At 37.7% G+C, this 14419-nt stretch overlaps 1 protein-coding gene across 15 annotated transcripts in view; it reads right to left on the reverse strand.

Moving 5' to 3' along the window:
* LOC113062168 (neuron navigator 3) overlaps positions 1-14419 on the reverse strand; it is a 164017-nt gene that overhangs the window by 43300 nt on the left and 106298 nt on the right. For 14 of the 15 annotated variants that reach the window (XM_026231901.1, XM_026231844.1, XM_026231820.1 and 11 more), the window contains one exon: positions 7912-8020. In XM_026231901.1, the coding sequence (XP_026087686.1) occupies positions 7912-8020 (109 nt within the window). Of the gene's footprint in view, positions 1-7911; positions 8021-12308; positions 13468-14419 lie in introns of those variants that run through there. The other variant, XM_026231928.1, reaches the window with a different exon arrangement.

The raw sequence follows: 14419 nt of genomic DNA on the forward strand, positions 1-14419 counted from the left end.
ATTTGCACTGACTCAGACTTATTTGTTGAATACTCAGATATGATTGACAACTGAGCTGATTCGTTACAAAACAATTGTATCGCCACTTTCTAAAAGTTTGTGGTCAGTAAGATTTTTTAAATGTTATATCTTATGGTCTCCCAAGTTGCATTTATCTGAGCAAAAATACAGTAAAAACTCTAATACTGTGAAATATTATTAAGATTTCAAATAACCGTTTTCTATTTGAATATATTTTAAAATGTATTGTGATGGCAAAGCTGAATTGTCAGCATCCAGTCTTCAGAGTCACATATGATCCTTCAGAAATCATTCTACGTTACATTTACATTTAGTCATTTAGCAGATGCTCTTATCCAAAGCGACTTACAAATGAGGAAGCAAGTCAGTGGAAGCAATCAAAAACAACAAAAGAGCAATGATATATAAGTGCTGTAACAAGTCTCAGTTAGCTTAAACACAGTACACATAGCAAGGGCTTTTAAATAATATAATAAATACAAAGAAAACAGATAGAATAGAAAGAAAATAAAGAACAAGCTAGTGTTATAATTATTCTAATATGCTTAATATTTTTTGTAGAAAGTGTTACCATTTTTATCAGTATTCTTTGATAAATAGAAAGCTCCAAATAAAATAATCTGCAACATTATACATATATTTTGTCCATGTTGATCAATTTGACGCATTCGTGCTAAGTAAAAGTAATAATTTGCTCAGTTTTGAATGGTAGTACTTTCCATAAAAGTGCCGATGGGAGGGGCAAATTCTGCAGGTGATTTACTAACAATGCGCAGTTAACCTGAATTTTGGCAGTCCAAAAATTACAACAAAACAAAATAAAATAAAACAGTTATGAGTTATTTTATTTTAGTTAACATGAAATTTAGCCAGCGCCAATAGCCCTGTGGGGAGTGTGTTGACATATAGCGTCATGCGACAGGTGTCCCGAGTTCGAGTTCCTTTCCCCACCGCACCCCCCCTCCTCCCACTTCACTTCCTGTCTAAATACTGTCCTATCACAATTAAAAAGGCAAAAATGGCACCCCAAAATAATAAAATCAAGTAAAACTTTAAAAAAATTTATTCAAAATGAAAATAACTAAGCTTTTTAACTGATACATACAGTAGAGTCTTTATAAGATCCTGCCCAAATCAGATCCTTGATATGTCTATATTAGACCGAGTCTCTCTCCGCAGCAGGTCTTCTATCTGTAGGTTGTGAGTGTTCAGTGTGGTGTGAAGGACCCAACTGAAGCAGAAAGATTGCCAATGTGGCTGTGTTTGATTCCTGCTCTCCATAAAATGGAAGCTATTCTCATCGTGTCTAGTCCACTTCAACAAGCAGCAGCCCATCAACAAGCATGTAAGCACGGGCACAACTTTAGTCTGACCTCCTGACCCTTGTTAAGTGCTCCGTCCATGTCTCTGATTGCGTCACTATCAATGTGTGAACTGACGTGTGCATAGGCGTCTCCACACATCACAAGCTCGTTGATGCGGGAACGTGTGAGAAAACAGCATATGGACAGATGCTCAAGTGCAGATGCATCTTGACACACCCATAATGTAAGAAGACTGTCCTGCAACAGCTCTCTCTAGTGGTGAGACAATCACATTACAGGGACATTTTTCCATTTCTAGGGTACATTTTGAGGTGCTGTTTAATCTTAGAATGGACATAGATATTCAGCATTATTCATGAACATGAAATAGTCTGTTTAAACAATCTTTACAAGCAACAAATCCACAATAATATGAGAGTCGGGTTACTTGCATGAGGGGGCAACAGCAGGGGGTGAAAAATGAGTGTCACTTAACAAATAAGTCATCAGCACAAGGCGATGTTGTCATGACTACAACGCCGGTATATTAATATCCTCATCATCAAAGTCAATTCAGAATGAGTCTCATTAGTGGTTAGCGTAGCATGCACGCGGGTTAACAAGGTCCTATGAAAGAGAGACACTTTCAAATACTGTGAAAAAGTGAGCTACAGCAGTGAATTGTACTGAACTATCCAAAGCTCTCATTTACAGAAACGGCTTCATGCTTATTGTTATTCTGCTGTGCTTGGTATATTTGAAAGGGTGGCCGCCAGCGCTAAGTGTGGCTATCAAAGCATGTTCTGTTTGTGTGTGGATGCTCTTGTTATGAAATACACCAGAGACGTGTGACTCAGCAGCAATGGAGGATGGATAACAAGCCAGTGATGGTCACATACATGGCTGACCAGTGTTTTTGTATAGATAGGACATTGGAGCAGTAACATTGAATTTTGCAGTCTGAACACAACACAGTTGGTTTATTCAGTTGAAGTTTTTTATTAAAATAGTGCCAGTATGTGGACAAGACAAATAAAAATGAGAAGCATGCATATACAAACATACAAGCGAAAAACAGAACGGTGCTTTGACCGGGTACACTGTAGAAATGATTTGAATAAAGATTACGGAAGTATGTTTAAAGAAAATGCCATGCCATTCAAATATTTCAAAATTTCATGTTTAATTCAATGTGTTACTAGCTGTTTGTTTGTAGTTATTTGTGAAATTTTCCTAGCAACGTCTTTAAAGAAAGAAATTACTTAAAAGAAACAAAATAAAAGTTAAATAAAGTAAAAAAAAAACACTAAAACAAAAAATAAATATTAAAAAAAAATTCTAAAACAAACCAATAAAAAGGCACAAGGCACATTAAATCACTAAAATTAAAGTTAAAATAAAAACTGCAAATATGAAAATAAATGCAAATTTTAATAAAAAGCCATCTGGTCACCCAGCATTTTCTAAAAGTGGCTCCGGAACTGTGTAATGTGAGCATCCCTGCAGTATGGTATTATGTGCTACTCCCAATAGTGTCGAACAAAGAACCCAGACCAACTAAGAAACAATGACTTTCCTTTTCGTCAACAAAAAAACTAAGTCAACAAGAAGTGTATAAGCTGAGGTTCATGGCTTGCTAAGACCATAAATCATGAATCTGGAGTTAGTTAACGTCACCGGATACAGCAGATTTGGGCAGGTTGCTCTGTCTAATCTATTGATCAGCCGAATCCCCCTCTGGCCCAGTCACCAGCGTTTATTTCCCTCTCTGATGTCACTCCTCATGACAGCTGACAGTTCCACTATATATATATTCCTGATGTCTTGTCTTCTCGACAACCCCCGTCTCTTAGCAACATGCTAGTGCTATTGGGAAAGGGTAAGACTGCAGCAGTTTTCTGAATCTGCCATCCTCCTCTGCTATCCCTTGAACGGACGGCCAGAAATCAAATGGCCAGATGAAACGGGAACACAATTACAGAAGCCACCGGTGGGAAAAGAGCTAGAGGTTATTTCATTTCAACAACCTAGATGAATGGGATCCTATGGGATTCTACTAGATAGGGAGGCGCTGATCAGTTACATATTAGTCAGTTATGGCGTATGATGCTTTGGAATCTTGATTCTCATGTACACTACATACAATGAGACATGAAACAAGCTCTAGATTGATAAATATGCCAACATTTTGAGATGATATCAAGCATGGTTGTCATTTAACACAAGCGTTTCCAAAAAACTTTTATTTATTTTTTTTGGTCAATTCATAATGCATAAATATTTTGTGAAATTTGAGTAAATGCTTTGTGTAAAATAAGTGTTTAGTTAATGTTAGCAATTTCATACACATAAATCTGGATGCATATACAAATATTTTATGTTTTTTAAGTTATGGGGTACAACAGAATAAATATTCTATTTCTAGTACACTACTGAAGATAATATATTTTGCAATAAAAATGAAGAAAAAAATAACAAAATTTAAAACATTTAGTAATTAATAATACAATAAAAAACAATATTTAACTTAAACTATTGTTCATTTCATTATAATATATATATATATATATATATATATATATATATATATATATATATATATATATATATATATGACGAAAATGCTTTTTTCCCATAACTAAAATGAGACGATGATGAGATGACAATAAGATCATTAGATGATAACTGTGATAAAAATAAAACTTATAAAAAATATATATATATGTACAGTACAGACCAAAAGTTTGGACATACCTTCTCATTCAAAGAGTTTTCTTTATTTTCATGACTATGAAAATTGTAGATTGTATATATATATATTTTTTTATCTCTTTTTATTTTCTCCAAAGAAAGGAGACTAAATATTATTGCGGACTGCTGTACATCCCTACTACGCAGGCTTTCATTTGTGTAGAGTTAAAATCCCCAAAACAGAGCTTCTCTGTTCAAAATATACATTTTTTGTCTGGTGTTTTGCTTAATTTTTGTAATCTGCCAACCACGCACTCTTCATTGCGGTAGCACCGATGATGATCTAAAAAAAGCATCATGTTTAACCATTATACAGCATTACAAAAATGTCACTAAGTTTATATTGACTAAAAATTTGACAAAAATGCTCAGACATTTAGTCGACTAAAACTTGACTAAACAACAATGGGACATGGTTGACTAAATATGATAATAAACGTACATCTGACATAGGAGTAGGACTTAAAAGACTAAGGTGCAGATTTACTATCAACTTGCACCAGAGCAAACCCTCATGCGGTGTAAAAAAAACTACTATCCGGATTTACTAAAGACACACGGTGGGAAATTAGTTCTGATAAGGTGTGGGCACAGCTATTTTTGTGGCTCACCTTTTTTAATTTGCATTTGCAAGAGGTTCCTTTTCGATCTGTAAATTCATGGGAGTAGAGTATTTAAATGAATCATGCAATAGAATTTACTAAGATTTGTATCTCTTGAGAGACTTGACTGTAAGCTAAAGACTTTAGGCTGGGAAGTCGTGGCCTAATGGTTAGAGATTTGGGTTGAATGGGTTAAATGCAGAGACAGATTTCCGAGTATGGGTCATCATACTTGGCTGTATCTCACTGCACTTCACTTTTTTCTTTTTTTTTCGAGGTTGTCTTGACCTTGAAGATCAATCAATATAATATTTAATCTCTCAGAATTTTCAAAACGTGAACACAGGCTCAGATCAATGGAGCTTTGCGGCCTTCCCAACACAGCGGTGAATAGATGTGCGCAGAAGCTTCTGAAAGAACACTTACATTCCATAGTCTTTCAGAATATATACCATATGGTTTGGAGATGAATGGAAGTCAATTTGAAAAGCTCCTTCGAGACTCCACTGTATGTATGATGGAATCCACATAATGGGCCAATGTCTCAGGAAACCACTCTTTAACTTCCTGACGACCAAACAGTGTCACAAAGGTGAAAAATTGAGCTCTTCCGTACAATTAAAAGAGTCCTGGCTGGATCACTATCTTCTTTCCATCTGTCAGATGTTATGAAACATATTCTAGTGAATTACTCGGTTTAGTTTGTCACAGTGAAGAATAGCTTTTCCTTATTTTCGTTCATTGCGTGCATAGCCTGACAGCCGTGTGTCAACAATATATATCTGACCATTATGAACTCCAAGGGTTGGAGTTTTTTGATTCATGGGCTCTTTACCGGTTAGCTTTACTGGCAAGGGAGTGTGAGGAAGTGTCTAACACCTTTTTGGCTCCTTTGAGAAGCAATGTGCTATGAAAAAAAAAAAAAAAGGCCAAGCATTGATTTCCAAAGAAGATGCTCCCAGTGAGGGAAAGAGAGAGAGTTAGGGCCAACACCATCTGTCATGTCAGTGCGCTGCCTCTGAACCACTTTCCTGTGAAATTACATTCACATTGTGAGTGAGATAAAGAGAGAGGTGCTGAAATAGGCTGGACAAATGTGGTTACGCTTATGTATTTTCTGCAGTAATTGGCTGTTTGGGAATTTGTGTTTTAATAAATGATTATCTCGACAAAAATGAATACATTTTTCATTTCACAATGAGATTGGTGAACATCTTTGTTAGCAAAGATGTTGGCACAGCAAGGGTTTGCATTGTTTATGAATGCCAAACTGAGCTCTGTCTTTAAAGAAATTAAATTGGCAAAAGAGACCCAATTTTTGGGTAGTGCAGCTGTCACTGTTTTGGAGCTAATGAACTGTCTTTTCATGATGTCTTACTCAACTGCTATATATATCTTTGTGGATAAGGCAATCCCAGAACGCACTGCGACAACTTTGCAAAAAGCTTTACAAGTAAGATCATGCTTGTTCATCAGCTTCACCATCTACATTTTGCTGTCCATTAGCTAAATTAGAGCTAAACCAGCATTAACTAGCCTGGAAATCTTTCATTGCACTATATTGCCTCAATGGCCAAACACCAGAAGTGGGGGACTCGAGTCACATGACTTGACTCGAGTCTGACTTGAGTCACAATTGTCAGGACTTGCGAATATTAATTTATATTAATTTAGCACAGATATGCATATGATTCATATATAGCAAATGTATAATGAATAAGATACATAATAATGATGTATAGACATGTATAGTAACGAAGTAGAACTACTTCACTACTGTACTCAAGTACTAAAAGGCGGTATCTGTACTTTACTAGAGTATTATTTTTTTCTCCTACTTCCACTTTTACTTCAGTACATATTTTCGCTGAGTTTAATACTTTTACTCCGATATTTTTTTTATGTGCTGCATCGTTACTCGTTACAATTATAAAAATGTTACGAATCTTTCCATTACAAACCACTGCCAGAACTGTAGATGGCAGGTTTAACACAGAATTAGTTCAGAATCAATCACTAAAAGAATCATTTTGGTTCAGACGCTCTGTGTGTCGGTCTGCTTCACGCTAAATCACACTTGCGCAGTATCATCAGCTCCTCGGTTCACGAATCGGACACGTCTGACAGAAACGGTTCTTTACTCGTGAACGAGTCATTATCTGGCTCGGCTCGGTGTTCATCTTCAGTTCTCTCTTCACATCAATTCAGTCAGTGTACTGTTTGAGTCAATGAATTACTCCGGGATATTGGTTTGTTTTAACTCAGAGGGAGTGTCAGACACATTAAAAAAGTTAACAGCTTAATTCATCTGTGGATTAATGCGTATTGGACACGCGAACCATTTAAAACGATTCAGTTCGATTTGGTGAACTGTTTCAAAAAGATCCGGTTACATCGAATGATTCGTTCGCGAACCGGATATCACAAACTGCTTTGTTTTTAACTGTCTTATAACAGACACGGAAGAGAAGACAATGCTGAATAAAGTCGTAGTTTTTGCTATTTTTGGACCAAAATGTATTTTCGATGCTTCAAAAAATTCTAAATGACCCTCTGATGTCTTACGGGTTTGAAACAACATGAGGGTAAGTTATTAATGACATAATTTTACAAATTGGGCTAACTAACCCTAGTAACCGTTTTTTTGTTTACAAGAAGTTACAGTCAAAGGAATTGTGATTGTCCTTTAGGTTAATCATTTGAAATAGTAAAAACAATATGTTCAAACTTTTGACTACTTTCTTTAATAGCTACATAACACAATACTTCTACTTTTACTTTCAGTACTTGAGTAGTAAATTTTAAAATAGACTACTTGCAATACTTAAGTACAAAAAATGTTGAATACTTTAGTACTTCTACTAAGTGTGGTGCTTAAAGAGCACTTCAACTTCTACTCAAGTCACTTTTTTGATAGAGCACTTGTACTTTTACTCAAGTATGGGTCTCTAGTACTTTATACATCTCTGATAATAATTGTATACACGTTCATATTTTCTGTGCAAAAATAAATATGTATTGAGTAAAATTTACCTCTATATATTTTAGTACTGACTTTACTTGACTTGAAACTTATCAGGACTCGACTTGACTTGCTTAGGGTGAACGCTTGACTTGACTTGCTTGATTTATCTGAACTGTGACTTGAGACCTGACTCGAGACTTGATGATTAAGACTTGAGACTTGCTTGGACTTGACCATGTGTGACTTCCCACCTCTGCCAAACACTAACCTGTGGCTAATCTGCGTCCCGCGTAAATTAGACATGGTTTCTTCAAGATTCTGTCTCAGGTCGGCGATGTTCTTCACTGTACGCATTCGTCTAGTTTCTGGATCCTCCCCTGGTGGATAGAAAGAAGAAAACATTGGTTACTGACCCTATTACAGGCACCAAGTTGCTTGCTAGTAAATAGTCTGGAAGGCAGAACGTCATATGAAGCAGTCAAACATGCTGCGGCCAGCGGTTAGGGAGTGGAGGCTGTCTACTTCTGCATGTCAACTCAGATGCTGAAGTTACAGCTTGCTGTGCAGCTGATGGGATAAAGGGACAGATTTCACGGTCATCACTTTTCCGCGAAGCATGGAGTAATCTGTGTGCTATGACACCACTTCTTAACCCCTAAGCCCTGCTCAAAATTTGGCTGGAGCATGATTTGCCTATAAAGCAGAAATCTGCCAAATTTAAACAGACTTTTTACTGCACAGATTTTAAAACTCGTTTTCTGAACACAAGTAGATTCCTCTCAGTGGTATAAGTTATTTGGATCGGTTCCCTCATTAAAGATTGATTTAGTGAATCTTTTCTGCAGGTTACAGCATTATTGTTATTGACTAATGATTCATTCACTCAACTGATTCACTGAAAAATCTACTTTGAGATACAAAGAAGATTCCAGAAATGCTGTTTTTTCTAATGCTGTTTTCCCACAAATGTATATCTATTGTTTTTTACATTCTCTATAATTTTAAATTAACTAAGTAAATTAACTAATAATAAATTGCAAAGCCAGAAAAAGACATCAAAGGTAAGAACCTTGATTTGAATATGTTTTGTTCGCTTGAAAGAGTTGTTCATCACTTTGTGTGTTCAACACCACTGGAACACAGGCTCTGGATCTGCAGAGGTTCTGTTAAGTGCTTCTTTTCCACTGCATTAAACTCATTGAACAAAGACACTCGTGGAGACACTCATACAGGCTGATGATGGCAGTAGGAGGTCTAACAGCAGGTCTGCAGAGCTCCCACATCCCATCAGAGACCTGCTACTTTGATCCAATCTGGCCCTAATGCACACCTCCTGACTATAAAAAACAATGCCAATTGCATATAATGTAAAACTGAATATAAAAAATTATAAAACTAAAAAAAAAAAAAAAAAAAAGAAATATTATAGCTGTTCACTGATTTTAGGTGTGTTGCTTGTATGATTTTGTTTCAGTAAAACTGTGAGACAGTATGTTAACATTTAAAATGAGCATTACAGAGCATCAGAACTGCTCTACTTTTCCAACACACATTCATTTTACAATTGATTTTAAATGTGACCTCATATATAAATATATATAAAAGGTGATTCCCATGTTGAACCATGATGAATCGCATTAAGATTTACGCCCACAACCATTTCCAACAGCGTTTCTCACTTGTCAAACACCTTAAGGTCAAAGCTTATTTTTCTCTTGTGTAAGTAAACGTCACCCCATATTGTGTGTTAGCACATCTGTGCTTCTGCTGTAAGAACCGGACACTCTCCTGCACACAGATAAACAGTCAAATCAGTCTGTTTTTTAGAACACAAACTGACAAACAGACGCAATCATGCAAGTGAGCCTGACTCAAGCCATCTGAGTGGAAGATCCGTCTGAGAGGGTAGAAGATCGATGAAGAGCACAACCAAGTGCAAGAGTGTCATGACTAACCACCAATCCTAGGCTAAAATGAAAGCAAAAAAACTGGTCTTGAAGTGGTTTTATATTCCTTTTTTCAGAAACATTTGCAATAGTTATTATTATAATCAAAATAGAATTAAATTGCTAAACTTCAATCTAAAAAAGCAAAGTTAATGGTCTAAAGCAGTATAAGATGTCTGTTTTTATAGGTACTATACATAGAGAACTGAATGTAGTGGTGAAGTAAAGAGAATGTCTATAAAATTACACAATGCATCCAATATTTAAGCAAAAACGTCAACCTAATGAAAAAAAAAAAAAAAACACATTTAATGAGTTGACCATCCTGATCCCTACAGCACAGAAAGGCATGATCCTGGGCACAAACAAACACATATTGAGTCACTGTGAATGTATCATGCTCTCTTTTACCCAGAAGGCTTTGTTTTATGGGATTGTAATGGACCATTCAGCCAAACTGTGTAAGGCAAATAAAGTAATTTCACTCCCCTGCATCTCACATAAAGAGCTACAGGGCCATTTCAAACCCACACACACATAGCAGGTGCATGGCTATTCTCACTGCATGTGAATGCTGGATACGAACAACCCATACAACAGCTTCTTCCGACTCTTCTGACAATATTTGATGATCAAGAGGGCTCTGGGTGGCATAATGTGCACTTGTTGCCCTCTGGGTGAGCAGACACATTTCTGCAAGCACCACTTGAGCCTGTCAGCAGCAAAGGAGGACGTGAGGACACACCGCTGGTTCTGTCTGATCAGATGGTAACTGAGAGTTTGCACTGATTTAACCTCATTGTGGTAGTGTGAAAGCTAACCTCAGAGTCTACAGCTTCAAACCGGAATCGAATGCATTGTGAGGTTTGTGTTTTGCATAATTCAGAGCTGTGTTGTACTGTATCACTCATTTCAAATGGAGATGCAAATGTGTGACACAGCAGGTTTGTGCCCCCTCATAGCAAAGAGCTTAGCAATTTACATACAGTGTTAAAGGTACAGTAGCAAAAAACCTGCTTAATTCTCAGTGTCAGAGAGAGGATGGAAAATGTTCATGTAAAAGTAAAAAATGACCACAAAAAATATTTTTGGTCCAAGAAACCTTGATTAATATTAAAAGTTGACTTTAGAGGGAAAAATAAATTGTACAAATTTGAGTGGCATAATTCTAGGATGTACTGGTTGATTGATAGGGTCTTGCTATACAGTTATGAGTTATGAGTGGGCGTAAAGGTGTTCCAAGTGGTTGCTTTTTGTTATTCAGTAGTGATATTGTGGTCACTATGACTTTTTTTGTCTTTTTGTCATCTGTAAGGCTAAAATTGAGCCAGTCCTCCAACAAAAAAACAACCATACAGATCGTTTGAGCAAGCACCTTATTACGACCTATATTTACGTTAAGTATATTAAGTTAAGCGCCCTCTAGTGGGCGATACTGTCATTAAAAATAATGACAGTATCGCATTGCGTCTGTCATCATGAAATGATGTATAACGTCATTACCAATCAAAACGCACGTTTATTTAAATGGAATGTGTGGGCTTTTACACCGATATCACAGTAATTCGTACATATTTTACTAGGTGGCTTATTCGTTCGAATGACCACACCTAGCCCCACCCCTAAACCTAACCCTCACAGAAATCATGCTAAATTATGATTTATTGAGCATATACATTTTCGTGCACGTCCGTTCCCTGGGATCAAACCCATGATAGCATGATTACATATCAAGGTATAATGCAATAATCTACTAACTGAGCTACACGAAATGCAAATCAGAGTGCAAATAAAAGAGTACAAAACATTAAAATGAAAACTACCTTTTGCCGATAGGGGCAGCAAAAGGTAGTTTTTTCAGGGATTTGGACAGACAATCTATACAAACGTATTGGTTGGAGGATAGGTTGCTAAAATCATTAGTCAGGTTGCGTTATAGGCTAGCACATTTTCTCTGAAAAAGCTGCATGATTCATCTCCATAACAAATAACTGTGCATAATGAGTTACATTCCAGAGTTTCTTAAGCACAGATATTATAACAAACCTCTAACTTTATAGAGATTACCTTCATGTCTTTCACGATAGTATTTCTCTTTTCTGAGAATATTTTGAAGAATGCTGGGGTCCAAATAATATCAGAACCTACTGACTTTCAAAACATCTTCATTTGCGTTTCACGAAAGAAGAAATGCACAAAGGACGTGCTTTTTAGACAGAATGCTATTTTGTTGTTCTTGAACTATTCATTTAAACATTACCAAAAGTTAAATTTACCACAAAAAAATAGCATTTAAAGCACTGCCTTAGTCAACTCAAAAGCTGAACTACAGGGAACTGAATTACTTCAGTAAGATGAGGTGTTGGGCTTGTGAACAAACAGCCCCTCGGTTGACGGTTAACACAAGATGGACTAGGAATAAAAGCATGGATCACACAGATGGGAGGGTAAATAGAGCTATTGATCAGAGCAGCAGACTGCATGGCAGCACTTCAATAGCCGGCAGGTGAATCTGGCTTCTAAATGTTCTCCTATAGCACAATCAGAGAACCATAATTCAACCAGACACCTCCCAGACCCGTTTCTAATGCAGTTACACACACACTCGACCCAGAGTTCAGATATAAAACCGACCATTACAACAGCAATGCACAATCAAAGTCTCTTAAAGTATGTTACTGATGTGTTTTAGTGATTCGCTATGCGGCATTGCACTTACGGTGTGACTGTGGGTTCAAAACCTGCTCCAGGTCTCCCAACATAGTGAGTATAACCTCTTTATCCAGCTGTGCTGTCTCCTCCCTGGCACTCTCAAGCTCCCAGTCTCCTCCAGAGCCTGCCGGACCTGCCTGGGGGTCCTCATCCGATTTACGACAGCTGCCCGCTTTCTCCACCATCTCGGGCCGCTGGTGCTGATGGGCAGGAGCCATCCGGCTGGACTTACGACCCCAGGGCACAGGAATAAGGGAGTGTTCGGATTGGGAAAGCACCTTGGTGAGGGACAGCGAGAGTGAGCGAGCTCGGGCGCTGCTGTCCGGATGTCTACGGGCACTACCTCGGCCATGTAGGGGCGAGGGCGATGAAGACGACGTCCCGGAGGATGTCGAAGGTGGGCAAGGAGGTTCATCCAGCTCAAAGGCATAAACCCTCTGCTCCCCATCACTAAGCAGCACGAGATTGCCGAGAGAACGTTGCTTGCGGAGGTTTAAGTTGTCTAGGAGAGGCTGCGGTGACTTGCGAGGCGGGCTGCCGCCCTGGAATACAGAAAACTCGGCTCCTCGCTTCATATTTTCACACGTTCTTTACACTTTCTCTTCCTTATGTTGAAGTTAGTTCCTCCTCACATGATCTGCGAGCCTCAGGTGGCTGCAGGCACACACGCTCAGTCGCAAAGATGCCCCTTGCACCAGGGAGCTTCAAATATCATCCTGCCCACACGCACGCTCGCTCACTCGCCGCAGCCAATAACCAGCATCCAGGTGCATGCTCCTCCTGTCTTCCTCCTCTCTTTCTCTCCTCTCACTTCTTTCCTTCAATGCAGCACGGAGGCTCGTGGGAAGAAGATCTGCACCAGATTAGGGTGAAATTGTGATACACGTCATTCACGGCATCTCCCCCTCTTTCTCTTTCAGCGAGCGAAGACTCTTCACACACTCTGTCTATTAATTACCGGCTGGAGCGAGCGCATGTGGTTCGCTTCAAGGGACAGCAGGAGAGACTGAGTGCGTGTGTGTGCACTCTCAGACGCTAGCTCAGGGTCCGCCTGCTCCTTTTAACATGCTGTGAGCTGCTTCATTCTCTTTATCCATCTCCCTCTTTCTTCTCTCTGTTTCCCTTTGCAGCAATGATGGCTGTTTCCCTGTTGCTGATAGCTACCAGTTTAGCACACACCTTTGCAGCAAAACACGCGCGCATGTGTGTGTGTGTGTGTTTGTGTGTGTGTGTGTAGTGGGAATAACATAAGATGAAACTAGCTTGTAACACTGTGGTCTATCCTTAGACTTCCTTTATACTGAAGAAGGTTGTTTAGATGAACCATTTGTAAATGCTGCAGCACACAGCTTAACTATCAGGAAATTATACAAAAAAACTATATAATATAATATAATATAATATAATATAATATAATATAATATAATATAATATAATATAATATAATATAATATAATATAATATAATAATTTAAAATAAATATTGTAATAACATTATATAAAATTATTATATAGCACTAAAAACAGGCAAATTATATTATATTTTATTTCATGATTAATTCATTTAAAAAGCTATTTAAAAATTGCTTGCCAATTTTTTTTTTTTCTTCTCAGCACTGAACTAATAGGTTACAACACAGAAGATTACCCTAATCAGTCTCCAGAGAATTCAGAAAATAATGATATTTTTTTGGCCATTAACTTCAGAAACACCACCAACCAATCGCCCATCTAAAAACAAACAGGTGCATACAGAGATTTTGCTTTTGTACTTGCATCGAGTGTAGCATATTTTACAACTAGGCGGAACCCACAGTGCACTTCAACAGGAAGTGAGTTCTGAGGTTAACATCTATAAACAGTAGATGTGAGAGTTTTCCTGACCGCATCACTGGCCAAACCACGGCATTTCAAACATGGACAGATGTGGAGAAAAGCCTGCAGACATGCTTCCTAAGATGAAAAAAAGCTTTTTCTCAGATGTTCCAATTTCACAGAAAAAGAAAGATTTTCTTTTAAAGTACGGATCATCTCAGATGTTTCTTCTACAATTAAAATACAAATTAAGGCAGTTGTTAGACTCCATTTAATTTCCATTTAATCCCACTGCTGTCTACAA

The sequence above is a fragment of the Carassius auratus genome, chromosome 4, assembly GCF_003368295.1.
Source record: "Carassius auratus strain Wakin chromosome 4, ASM336829v1, whole genome shotgun sequence".
In the NCBI taxonomy this organism is placed as follows: Eukaryota; Metazoa; Chordata; class Actinopteri; order Cypriniformes; family Cyprinidae; genus Carassius; species Carassius auratus.